Source organism: Drosophila miranda, assembly GCF_003369915.1.
Source record: "Drosophila miranda strain MSH22 chromosome Y unlocalized genomic scaffold, D.miranda_PacBio2.1 Contig_Y2_pilon, whole genome shotgun sequence".
NCBI lineage: Eukaryota > Metazoa > Arthropoda > Insecta > Diptera > Drosophilidae > Drosophila > Drosophila miranda.
This window is the reverse complement of record NW_022881614.1, coordinates 5,369,535-5,382,937: the sequence shown is the minus strand read 5'-3', so window position 1 is coordinate 5,382,937 and position 13,403 is coordinate 5,369,535. Positions and strand designations below refer to the sequence as shown.

The following is a 13,403-nucleotide window of genomic DNA, read 5'->3' as shown; positions in this document are numbered from 1 at the left end:
CTTCGTACAATCCTTCTTCTTGTGCTGCCATCTTAAGATTAGACAATGTGGTAATATCTTTTCTTGCTAAGGTCATGAACATTCTGTCAGGAAGTTTTCGAGTAATGACATCTTTAATTGTGTTGTTCAAAGCGTTTTTATAAATGACATTACGAAGACTGCCGTTGAATCTGGTGGTGTATAGTTGTCGTAAGAGTTATTCATATGGTGTGTGATTTTTGAACTCGTTGATCAGCGCCGTCTTCAGTTCGAGCCACGTGTTGGGTTGTATCATTTACGATATGCGTTGTGCCTCTCCTGACAGTTGGATCTCGGTCGCTCCAAATAGGATCCTTTGTTGGCGAAGATCTTCAGTTGGATATAATCCGCATACATATTCGATTCGTTTGATAAATGAGCTTAGCTGTCCAGATGAACCGTCATAGGCAGGTATTTGTCTGATCGACAGCAGTGCCTGGTTCAAGTGGATTTCGCTCAATGATAGTGGTGGTAACGCCATGTTGTTGGTGTTGATTGGGTTTTGTTTTGTTTTCAGTAGTTTTTAACTTTATTTTGGTTCACTTGTAAGTTTTTTGATTTTGTATTTAGTGTTTCACTGTTTTTGGTGGATCACTATCTCCGCTTACTTCAGTTCACTTAATTTTAGTTTTGCAAATCGTATGTGCTCGTAACACATAGGTTCTTTGGCGGATTTCACAATTTTATTAACGATTCCGGGATTACGTGATCACAGTAATTAGAAATTACACAAGCTGACCATTACCGAAATATAGGAGTTAATTTTAAACGAAATCCTACCGGCTGCGCCAGTTAAATATCCGCAACTCGAAATTTAGTTTTTAAAAAAGATTTTATATTTAGTACTTAATTTCTTTATGTCACAAGATTGGTTGAATTCCCCGACTTAACTTTACGTCTGCTTGTCTCAAACGGAACTGATCTCTCTGCTGCTGGCTAGTTTCCATGAGCCCTTCTCTTGGAACTCCCGACTCTGGCTTCGGGCGTTGCTTTCCTCGGCTGCATCTTCGTGTCGGTGGCGTACGTGCCTGGATCGATATTTGGGGATGCGTCGGCTTTGATGAAAGGCATCCACTGCTGGCGATCGGTGTTGCATTACATGACGGAGCTAGGAATGTGATATTCCTTGGTTTTATTTCTAGCTTTGATTGGTCCTCAAGAGTGGCGTGATTCTAAAGAATCGATTTCTCGAGAGTGGCGTGATTCTAAAGTTGGTGAAACAATGTGGTCCATTGTTTATATTATGGGGGGCCCTAGCTTGGAGTATGGGAAGAAACAGTTATTGATTCTTGAGTGGGGTCCTGTAACTTGTGTGGATGGGGTGGATGAATTGTACATAAACATAATGTGTATGGGATGTGGGGAATTATGGATATGTCACTATATATATACACAACGAAACCCATCGGCCTTTCCTTTCTGTGACGACTGCTAGGAGTTTAAGCTGGAACATACACCTCGCCGTTGGATAATTGAACCTCGATCCGCCTCACTACAAACATTGGTTCTTCGAGCCGGATCTTCGCCTTCCCCATAAGGAGAAGCTCACCCCAGCCAGCATCCGCAGATCGCTCCAAGTTCAAGATAAGTACTCTTCGATTGTGCCTAACAACAGGGCAGTGATTTTGTGCGAGTTTTCCATCCCAGTCCGAGTTCCCGTGGCATATGTACATACATATGTATATACATATGTATTTATTTCTCGCTCTAGCTCAAAATTAAACCATACCTCGTTCTGCCAACGGTTGTGGCCTCCTACTTCTCCAAAGGTTTAATTTGATCCGAGCTAACTCATGCGTTCAGCTTCCGATCCAGTGTAAATAATATTCTTACCTCTCCCAGCTGAGATTTCGTTGCTACATACATATACATGTATGTACACATCGCAACGCAATCCAAGCGGCTGGCAACAAACATAAAGGCATATTCTTGCAATTATTTTTGTTGTTTATTCCGTGCATGCTCAACGTTCCATAGTTTGTCGGTTTTATAAGGAAATAAAATAACAAATCACTGCGCCTCCTTATTTAACTAATTACACTACCAACAAAATAACGATCCATACATACGGCACATACATATGTATTTATCTTAAATATCTATACGTACGCATTTTAAATTAGCATATTCTTGCACATCTACATATATAATATACATATTGTATATAAAACGGTTATCCACCGTTTTACCCGTTGTTTGACATCTCTTCAACCCAAGCCGCGGTACATAGCACCTACAGCCATACATACACACATAAAAGCAGCAGCAGCGGTGCATTCTTTTCGTTTTTCTTTTCGCTTTCGCTTCTCCACCGTTTGCCTGCGTTGTAGTTGTTAGGAGAATATTTTTCGGTGCCGCGCTTGACCGTAACGGAACGCCAAGTGACGCGCTACACTGCATTTCGAGAGTATATTGTTTTCAACCGACTCTATACACTGGTATATTGGTACCTCGTGCCTCAATATTATCGTCCATCCTCAATTTTCGTTCTTGGTTAGACATTTGTTTGTTGATCGTAGTATTTATATCTATATATTCCGGCCACGGTGTACTATTTCCATAATTTAAATACTCGCAATAAATTCCACCAAAACCACATATCCACGGTTCGTAGTTCTGAACTTCCACGTCGCCATTTCCGCTCACCTACCTTTGCGACTCTACTACGCGTTATCGCAGATCCATCAGCAAACATGCCCACTGTTGAGAAGAAATCTCGCAAGAAGTTTAAGCGGGTGAGTTCGCTGAGTTTGACCCATCCACCCAGCTCCAACGGCTCAGTCACTACGCCCACATCTTCCCGTCCGGCCCCAGCTGAGCGAGGTCCGACCACGTCAAGGGCTCACGCACCACATGCCTTCGAGGATTTGTTGCTCCCCTCGGGAATCCCTCGCACGGCTCCTAGCACTATGGCCGCCAGTTCCGCACAGTCTAAGTTTGCCTTGGCTGCAAGCAGACTGACCCGCTTCGACCAGAAGCTCAGCGCTCCAGATGCTAGCACACTAACCCGCTCGCTCTCCCAAGTCCATCGAGAACAACTCCGAAGCCTGTGGGCAAAGGTGGACGCGGAGTTCGGTGACGATGGCGGAAGAGGATCCAGAGGGTGTAGCTTATGTCCAAGAGATGTACGATGACTGCTACGCGGTCTACGCGCAATGCCTGGCCGAACTGAACGATCAGCTCGAGCCCCGACTGTCCCTCACACGCCGCAACTTGCCGTTCAAGTGCCGACTTCCGGCGGTTGCCGCCTCCCTCCATGTGACACTGAAGTTTTCAGTGGGGACTACCAGCAGTGGCCCACGTTCCGGTGAACAGGTGTTCACCGCCATCTACATAGAAAACCCAAGGTTGGCTCCAGTGGAAAAACTGTTCCACCTCAACAAAAAGACCAGCGGTGAAGCCCACGACATAGTGGCACAGGCTCCACTTACGAACGAGGGTTTCGCGTCCGCATGGAACGCCCTCCGTGAGCGTTTCCAAAACAAGAGGCTGATACTCAAGGCCCAGCTGAAGATCCTTTTCAGTCTGCCCCAAATCCGTACCGAGTCAGCAGCAGCGCTAAAAGAGCTCCAGAGGGCCGTCCACAAGTTCCTCACGACACTCACCCATTCCGAGGTCTCCACAGACAGCGTTTTCGCTGACGGAGTTTTAGTGTACCTCATTTCCGCTAAGCTGCCAAAGACGACCTTAGAGCTTTGGGAGCAATCCGTGACGCACAAGTCCGAAATTCCCACCTGGCACGCCATGGACAAGTTCCTGGCGGAGCGGTACCTGTCTCTCGAAGTGACCGAGGACGACCATCCAGGCATGGATACTCAGGCCCACTCCAGGGCGAGCATACGCACTGCAGACAATTCGAGAAGCAATCCGTTTCGGTCTCAAGGAAGTCCTTATCCTAGGAGTGCCCACTCGTTCGAGACCACAGTGAATCAAACGAGGAGCACGTGTGATCTCTGCTCCAAAGAGTATCATCCAATCCGGTTATGCCCTTACTTCCTTCAAATGCCCGCTGGCGCTCGCTCCGACTACATTAAGCAAAAGCAGCTTTGTTTGAACTGCTTTGCAAGGGGCCACCAGATACGAGCATGCCAGAGCGCCCACAATTGCATAATTTGTGGAGACCGGCACCATACGCTTCTGCACCGTAGCAATCCAGAAAACTCCAGCGAGGCGATTTCCACAACGGCACAAAAATTCCTCAGCGTGGCCCGAGCTACATCTACGAGTACCAAGCGTACAAAATCCAAGTTCGTCCGAAGCCCAGCCAATCGTTCAGTCATATTTCGCCTCCGGTACGAGTGCTGTCCTCCTAGGCACGGCCATCGTTAATATTTGTCACCTGGGAAAAACTTTCCACGCCCGCGCTCTGATCGACTCTGGCTCAGAGGCGACGTTCATTACAGAACGTCTTGTGGACATGATTAAATTGCCATTCCAACGTATCCAGGCACAGGTCTCCGGCCTAAATAATGCCGTATCCGCTCAGTCAAAGAAGCTCTGCAGTTTTTCCATCCGTTCTCCGACTATGCCGGGCTTACAACTAAATGCCACAGCCTACGTTGTTCCGGAATTGGCCGCGAATATTCCATCGCATCCGATCTCGCAAGGGTTCTTGAGAGACCTGCCGAACCTCTCATGGGCGGATCCGACCTTCTATGAGAGTTCACAAATAGATGTCCTGATTGGAGCGGATATCCTTCCGTCCATTCAGTTAAGTGGTGTAACGGTCCGTTCTTTTCCCGTCTGATGCAGCTGGGCTGGCTCAGCGTCGGTAGGCTCGCTGCAACAATATTTGTATGTTGCCCCGACGACAAGTAAGAAGGCACGGGTTGGGTCTTGTACTGGTATGCTAGTATGCTTTATTGGTATCTTAAGTCTATCTTACTCTATTCCGACTCCGGTGCGGGTCCTCCTCGGGGTTCTCCTCTGTGGTTCGATGAGCGTGGCGCTCCCTGGGCCCCCCACGGCGTCGCCGAGCGTGGCACCGCCGGCTCTACTGACTGGGGTTAGCGATTCTTGGCACGTGGCCCAAATCCGCCTCTTAGTCAGGCGCCTGACGCGTTCGCTCTCACTCGACTCCCTTGGCTTTGCGGCCCGAGGGTGCCTCACTCCTGGTGGGGTGCGCGTCAAGCGTGGCACCGTTGGTTCAAGGGATTGGGGTCTTTGGCTCTTGGCTTCACGCTCGAGTCCGCCTCTCAATCCTCACACAACGTGTTCGCTTTCTAACGCTCTTTTCCCTTCGCTTGGTCTCACTCTTGTCACTCACTGTGCACTTCACTCTTGCTAGCTCCGTTTGCTGACTGTCCCCTGTTCCTGGTCGCGGCCCTCCTCTTATAGGCTCTCTTCTGCGTCAGCGCCCCCGATGCCGCCTGGCGCTAACGGCACTTTCCGCCATGCGGTGCCCGTATTTTTCCATCGGCGTTCCTTCATTCCCTTGTCGCTTTCCAACGGGACCTGGCTGGTGGCGTGATCTCATGACCATATTTGGTCATGCGCTGAGCCACTGCCGGCCCGATCCCGTCATCCCGCGGCTCTCTCTCCAGGGGTCCTCCCCTCCCCTCCCCTGCACTGCCCCCTACGTGTGGGAATACCTTTCCTCACACTTCCCCTTTTTTTTATTGGCGGAAAACCCCGGTTTTCCGCGTCCCAGGTTTGGGATGCTTCAAAAGCCCCGCGCGACCTGTGCGCGTGCTTTGTTCTCGACCCGGGTGCCCCCTGGCGCCCTCTTTCGGCTTCACGCCTTGCGGTGTTGCCGTACCTCTCCGATGAGCGCGATCGATTCGATTCCCCCTTACCGATAGTTCGCATAGGAGCTTTTTTTCTTTGCCCCGCCCGGTATAGGGTACGGTCGCTATTCTGACCTACTCGATATGACACAGCGTTGCCCTTACGCTCCACTCGATACAGCGTAGGGTCGTTTCTGTGCTCTACTCGATATGTCGCAGCGTGCGTATTCTACTTCCGGATCGCGAATTCCTCAATGGACTGGAAACGTACCATTTTCTCGCGATGCCGGGTGTTTTCTTTGTTTACCTTGTGCGCGTCTGGTTTTTCCTACCACCCTTCGCTGGGCCGCCTGCTTTACGCCGGCCCTCTGGATGCTTCGGGAAAGTTTTCCTCCCGCTTTGACGCCTTCCGCCGCCTTCATTCAAGCTCCCCCGATTCCCCGCTGTTCCTCTGCTGCAAGGTAAGACCATGTTTTTTTTTCCCCCCTTAAAACACCCTTTTTGTTTTTTTGGTTTTTTTCCTTTTTTACTTGTTCTTGTTTTAAGTTACTTTCTTCTCCATTCTTCTTCTCTACTCTTCTTTTCTCCTCAATAACTAGCCCGGAATACCTCCTGCCGGTCGGTGGACACCAATAGCCGGTACCGGACGCCCCCGTCGTTGACCAGACGCTTCACCTTCCTCGCGGTTGGCTTTATCCGCGCGAGAGAGCGCGTGACGACGGCCGGCCACTCCTCGCGGTTGACGGCCCGCCACCGTGAGTTGTCCGCCGACCTCGTCTGGGGCCACGATGCCTGGCGCTGGAGCTCGGGCCGGCGCGCCTCCGCCCGCTCCCCTGGGCACGACGCCTGTCGGCCCAGCTTCGGACGCTCGCCCTGGCCGGGTTCCGGCCATCGCCAAGGACCTCTCTCCCATGGCTCAGGTGAGTGTTGTTCCGCGGCCTCGTCCTTCTTCGCTTCCGCCGTTGCTCTTGCGCCGTCATCCGCTTCGCCGTCGGCCGCCACCTCGGCTTCGGGCGCCGCCGCTGGGCCCTCCGCCGTCAATGATGTTGGCGTGTTCGTCGTGCCCTCCGTCTCGACCTCTGCCGTCCTCCCGGGCGCCTCCTCGGGCACCTCTTCGGCGGTGGGTGCCACCGCTGGGCCTGTCGACTCCTGTGGCCGTGCCCGCCGCCTCGGGTCCCGCTCGTCACTGGCGCGTGGTGCCTCCTCCCACAGTCGAGCCTCCCTCGCTTCTTGCCCGGGCTGCTGGGGCGTGGGCCCAGAGGCCCACGATATGTGCAGCGTTTGCACGTGCCACATCATGCCGTCTCGCACCGCGGAGCGCACCTCCTGCGAGACGAACGGCCCGATGGCTGCTCCCTGTGGCCCGTGCCAGTGCTGCTGCTGCTGATGCTGCTGCTGCTGATGCTGCTGACGCTGCTGCTGCTGATGCTGCTGATGCTGCTGCTGCTGACGCTGCTGCTGCTGATGCTGCTGGTGCTGACCCCCTTGACCGCGCGCGTCGTCAGCCGCCGGCCGACGCCTGAACAGCTCTTCCTCTGCCCCCGGTGACGGTGGGGCCTGCGGCCGTGGCTCCTCCTCGGACTCGACGTGTTCAGGGGGTGGCTGCCAGAGCTCCTCCTCCTCCACCTCGGCTCGTCGTAGCCTCTCCTGCCACTCCTCTTCGGGCGACTGGACTTGAGCCGCCTTCGGCGCTGGTGGGCACTCCGGCTCCTCCTCGTCGTCGCTGGAGATCACTGCCAGCCCGCCGGCCGCGCCCTCCGCCCGCGTCGCCCTTGCCTTCTCCGCTTCCGCCCGCAGACGCGCCGTCTCCCTTCGCTCCGCTGCGTCGACCCGGCTAATACACCGCCATTGGTGCGCGACGCCTCGCTCGTGGCGCTGCGCCTCCGCTTCTTGCGCCGCCTTTTCAGCCTCCTGCGTGGCCTTCAGCCTCTTTGCCAGCGTCAAGGCGTCCTCCCATACACGCCGTTGTCTCCGCTCCTCCGCCGCCGCGGCCAGCGCGAACCGCCGGTGCCATTCCGCGAGGCGTCGTGCCTCAGCGGCCGCGTTATCTTCCGCGATGTCGGCCTGCGTTGACTGCGGCTCTTTGACCGCGAACTCGATCGGCGTTGTCTGCGGCTCTTTGACCGCGGTTTCGGCCGGCGTTGGCTGCGGCTCCTCGACCTGTGGGTCTGTCGGCCGCTGATCCCCTCGCCGCGCCGTCGACCTCCCCCTTGTGCGTGCCGACGACTCCTCTTCCTTGGCCGTACGCGTCGAACGCGTGGACGCCCGCTTCGAGGCCCGCTCACTGGGCTCCTCCTTCCGCGTCTCCGTGCGCCCCCTCCTTCCTCCCTCAGGCCGCTCCTCGCGCTTACTGGGGTGGGGCTTCTCGCGCTTGTCGGTGCGGGGCTCTTCGTGCCTGCTGGTCCGGGGCTCCTCGCGCTTGCCGGTGCGGGACTCCTCGCGTCTGCTGGTCCGGTGCTCCTCGCGCTTGCCGGTGTGGGGCTCCTCGCGCTTGCTGGTGCGGGGCCCCTCGCGCTTGCTGGTGCGGGGCTCCTTGCTACTGCTGGTAGCTCCTTGCGCTTGGTGTGGGGCTCCTCGCGTCTGCGTTCTCTCCGTGGCGCCGGCTCCCAGCTCACCAATTCTAGGTCACTTTCCGCCTCGGTGTACCCCGGCGATACCATGGGGGACACCGTCGGTCCCATGGATCCCGCGGTTAACACTAGCGGTGAGGCCAACAATTGTAGCTCCGGGGACCTACTCCTACTCGACCTTTGCTCCTCGCGCTCGACCTGGTACGCCTGCCGCCGACTTTGTGTATCACCCATAGCCTGATACCCGCGGCGAATCCATTTTCGCTGCTCCGCTAGGTACCTCATTAAATGCTGCTGCATCTTACCCTTTTGCTTTTTTCCACGTGGTCAACTTTTGAAAAGACCTGATCGAGCGCTGCTCCCCCCTTTATAAGGGCTCGTGCCGGTGTTCACCGTTCCCTGTAACGGTGCCTTGCATGGGCCCGTGGGACGGCTCTCTCCTGCTTTCCAGCTGGCTCTCTCGCTCGCTCCCGTTTTGAAAGTTATCCGCGCCTCTCGCCGCGTTAACCCTAGGGTGCCCCCTTATTTTGTTAGCTTTCCTCCGGTTCCCACTTTTCTTCCTTTTCCCTTTTTTTTTTTTTTATTTGGCCCTTTCTACTTCCAGGTCTGGCGACGTGTTGTCCGGCTCCGCCTTGGATCTGGTAAGCCTCCCGAGTTATTGGGTTCCTCATCTCACCTTGCCTTTCTTCCAGCCCGTCCTTGGGTTCCAGTCCAGGGTGCTGACCGATCTCCCAGCCCGTGACCAATAGGTCCTCCGACCTTTCGCCCGTGCTGCCAAACATCGGCCCGCCCCCCGTGGCCAGCTCCGCCCGCCTCTGGATCGGCTTAGACGCGGATGTCACCCCCGTGCAGCGCCTCGGACCCAGGGATCATCCGATTCCCCAGCCGGTAGACCGCGCACGGGCGGCATCCGCTTTTGTCCCGCCATCCCCGACGTTAGCAGCTGGCTTCGATGCCCTGGACCCGGACCCGAACTTCTGCTCATCTCGGAACCCCCTTCTCGGGCGCCCCCTCGTCCGTCGACGCACCACGCAACCCGCCCCCCCTGGGATGGTGGTAACCCGGGTATCTTCTACCTTCTTTGCCTTTGATCAGTTCTAAATGGCTGACGAGCTAATCCTCCTTTTTTTTTCTTGTAGGTCCAGCTTTATTGGTCCGCCGGCCGCCGTCTGCTGCTCCGTTTTACTGAACCTTAGTTGTAAGAGCATCCTGTACGGCCTTGTCCTGCGTGGCATCAAGTTGGGCCACCCGCTCCTCCCTTGTGGGCGATTCATGTCCTGCGTGACACGCGTGGTTCTTAGTTTTATTGAACCTTAGTTGTAAGAGTAACTCGTACGACCTTGTCCTGCGTGGCATCCAGCTGGGACTCTCCTTTCTGCCCCTGCCGTTAGTCTCTGTCTTCCGTGCTCGTCCACCCTTCTCCGTATGCCTCGCCCGTTGCCCCTCCTTGTGCGTCGTCTACGCTTCGGCTCCCGGGCCTGTTTTGGGGGTTCCTTCTCCGGGTTGTGGTTTCAGGTCCCCTATATGCGCGGTCCGCGTCCGCTTCTCGCTGTCCTTCTTTAAGTTACAAATGACCGGGGACACGAAATCCATTATGGTGTAGGGCCCGTCATATTTCGGGGCCAGTTTTGCCGCAAACCCTTCGGCCGCGTTGGATAGATGGTGTTGCTTGGCCCATACCTTGTCTCCAATCGTGGGTTTCCACGCTCTCCTCCTCAGGTTATAATACCTCGCCTGGTCCTGCGCCGCTCTTTCGAGATTCCGCCTCACCAGTTGAAACACCTCTCTCAACTTGGCCGCGTTCTCGTCCGGAGTGTGCGTGCCCTGTCCTGTGCCAAGCGCTTTGTCATCGTATAGAGCCTTTGGTAGCCTCGGCTCTCTCCCTTGGACCACGAACGCCGGCGAGTACCCGGTGGATTCGGACACCCCTGAATTTACGGCCAACATTATCTCTGGCCATTTCTCATCCCAGTTCCTCTGGTTCCCTTCGGTGAACTGAGCTATCATAGTTTTCACTGTCCGATTAGTTCGCTCCGTCGGGTTCTCCTGCGGCGTGTACGGGGCCGTGAACTGATGCCGTACACCCATCTGCTCCAAAAACCTCTTAAAAGCTCTACTGGTGAACTGGACGCCATTATCCGTGATCACCACCTTCGGCACGCCAAACCGGGACACGATGCGCTCTCGGAACGCTTTCGTTAGTGCTTCCGCAGTGGCCTTTCTCAAGGGGACCAGCTCGGTCCATTTCGAGAACCGATCCACCATCACCAATAACATGGCATTCCCATGCTTTGACCTGTGCAGAGGGCCCACGAAGTCGGCACACACCGTTGCCCACGGCTCTTCTGGCACTTGTGTCAGCATTTTCCCGGCCGCCTGCAGTTGACTTGGTTTGTAGCGTATGCTGCTTTCACACTTTCTCACGTATGTCCTCACATCTCGGTGCATCCCCGGCCAGTAGTATCGGGCGGCTACTCGGGCCATCGTCCTTCTGCCGCCCGCGTGCCCCGCCTCCGGCGAGTCGTGATTCTCTCTTATAACTCTCTCTCTTAGATCCTTCGGTACGCATAACTTCCATGATGCTATCTCTTCTTCTCCAGCCCGGTGCGGGATGTGCCGGTATATCCGGCCTGCTTCCTCGACGTAATCCGGATATTTCCTCGGTTCCGTCCTCATCCTCTCTTTGACCTTTTGAATCCATCCGCACTCTGCCTCCGGTTCGTGTCCCTTTTCTGATTCCTCCTCGGTGGTTCTCAGGCATCGCTCCGCCAATGGCTGTCGGGACAGTGCATCCGCCACCACGTTCAGCTGCCCTTTCCTATATGCCACTTCAAAGTCGTATTGTTGTAGCTCCAGCGCCCACCTGGCGATCCTCCCTGTTGGGCTCTCGATGCTGTTCAACCATTTCAACGCCATGTGATCCGTGACCACCTTGAAATGGTATCCCTCCAGATAGGGCTTTAGCTTTCTTATAGCCCATACAATGGCCAGACACTCCTTTTCAGTCGCCGGATAGTTCTTTTCTGCGCTATTCAGAGTCCTACTGGCGTATTAGATGACCCTCTCGCCCTTCTCCGTCTCTTGCGTCAGGATCGCCCCAAGTCCGTAGTCGCTGGCGTCCGTCTGGAGCACGAATTTCTTTGAGAAATCTGGGCATGCCAACACCGGATCTGCTGTCAGCCGACTTTTTACGTCCTCGAACGCTTGTTGCTGTTCCGTTGACCATTCCCACTTGGCCTTCTTCTTCAGCAAAGTGCTGAGGGGCTGCACCAACGTGGCGAATCCCTTTACGAAACGCCGGTACCAGGAGGCCACGCCCAAGTATTGTCGTAGCTCTTTGACACTCGCTGGCGGCTGCAACTCCTTAATGGCCGCCACTTTCTCGGGATCGGTGCAGATTCCGTCTCCCGTTACCAAATGCCCCAGGTAACGTAGCTCCTTCCTAAAAAATTGACACTTGTCCACATTTAGGCGCAAGTTGGCGTTCTTTAACCGTCGAAAGACTTCTTCGAGGTTGCGCTTGTGCTCCTCCTCGGTACGGCCGATGACAATGATGTCGTCTTGGTACGCGAACGCGTGTGGCATCATCTCGGGGCCTATCACCTGGTCCAATGCCCTCTGAAACGTAGCCGAGGCTGAGTGGAGTCCGAATGGCATCACCTTCCACTGGAACAGCCCTTTGCCGGGCACCGTGAACGCGGTGAACTTTCTACTGCCTTCCTCCAGTGGTATCTGCCAATATCCGTCCCTGAGCTGGTCCAAAATATAGTCTATTCTTGGCATGGGGTACGCATCCTTGATGGACTTCGCGTTTATCTGTCTGAAGTCCACGCATAATCTCCACTTTCCCGTCTTCTTTTTGACCATCACGATGGGTGAACTGTACGGGCTCTTCGATGGCTCAATACACCCTCTTTCCAGCAGTTCGTCAACCTGTTGGTTGATTTCGGCTTGCATCTTGGGATTTTTGGGATAGTAGCGCTGTTTGACCGGCTGTGCATCACTCATAGAGATCGTGTTCGACACTCCCTTCAGTTCTTGGAACTCTTCCAACTCCTTTGCCAGGAAGTTTTCAACCGACCCCTCCTCCGCTTGCGTTCCGTCGGATGCGGGCTCGACAGACCTTCCCGTGTTCGCTACCACCGCCACTGACAGCTTCTCCTCCAACCGCCCCTGGCGGTGGCCTCTCGCCGGGATCACAATCCTGTGTCCCGCACAGGTCACCTCTGCTCCGACCGCGGCGAGGAAATCCCATCCCAGAACCAGCTCATCTATTACTCCGGGCAACACGAGAAGCGGGATTGTAACGATCTTGTCCCCGAAGGCCAGTTCCACCTCGATCTGGGAATTGATTTATCGGCTGCGTCCGTCAGCCAGCCGCACCAGCTTCCTCGTCTCTTTCTGTCGCCCCTCTTCCCCCAGTCTACTCGCCGCCTCGCAGCTGATAAAACTGCTTGTCGCCCCGGTATCGACCGTTGCTTTCCAGTTGCTGCCCGCGATCCTCACTACCGCCGACAGCTGGACATCCTCCTCCGTGAGTTCTCCTATGAGCTTTGGGGGGCTCCGTCTTGCGACCCTGGCACGGCCCTCCGCGGCTTGGGTCGCGGGGCGTTTCCCGCTTTCTGGCAGCACTGCCATGTCGGGGCTCCCACCTTGCCGCACCTCCAGCTGAATGTTATAGGTCGACCATCGCATGCTTGTGCCCAATGGCGGTCACTTCCACATCGTCGACACGCCTGGGCTGGGTTTTTCACGAACCCAGCCTCTATGTTCGTGTTCGCTTGGTCGTCCCGCCGCGTTGGGACCGGCCTTTTTTCCCTTGTCGAATCAGAGCTGGCTGTCGTGTCGCCCTGGCAGCGGCGACATATCTCCGTTACTGCCGGACGAGCGAACGGATTGTTTGCTTTTGCCTTATTCGCCGGACACTCCCGTTGGAACTCCAGCCGGTCCCTCTCCAGAGCCTCAAACTCGTCGGCCAGCGTCATCATGTGATCCAGGTCTCTGCACCTATGTGGCCGGATGAACACCCTCAGATCGGGCATGCTGTTGTCTCTAATGAGCTCCAACTGCTCTTCGGGCGTGCATTTTA

General features: G+C 55.2%; 2 protein-coding genes across 2 annotated transcripts in view; both read right to left on the bottom strand.

Moving 5' to 3' along the window:
• The window catches only part of LOC117192934 (proteoglycan 4-like), a 32,949-nt gene extending 24,401 nt beyond the window's left edge, over positions 1 to 8,548 (bottom strand). Inside the window, exons 1-2 of the mRNA XM_033397664.1 lie at positions 8,374 to 8,548; positions 7,586 to 8,302 (exon numbers count right to left, since the gene is read on the bottom strand). Coding sequence (XP_033253555.1) covers positions 7,586 to 8,302; positions 8,374 to 8,548 — 892 coding nt within the window. The remainder of the gene's footprint in view (positions 1 to 7,585; positions 8,303 to 8,373) is intronic.
• The window catches only part of LOC117193781 (protein slit-like), a 126,672-nt gene that overhangs the window by 66,640 nt on the left and 46,629 nt on the right, over positions 1 to 13,403 (bottom strand). The gene's annotated exons all lie outside the window — the stretch shown is intronic.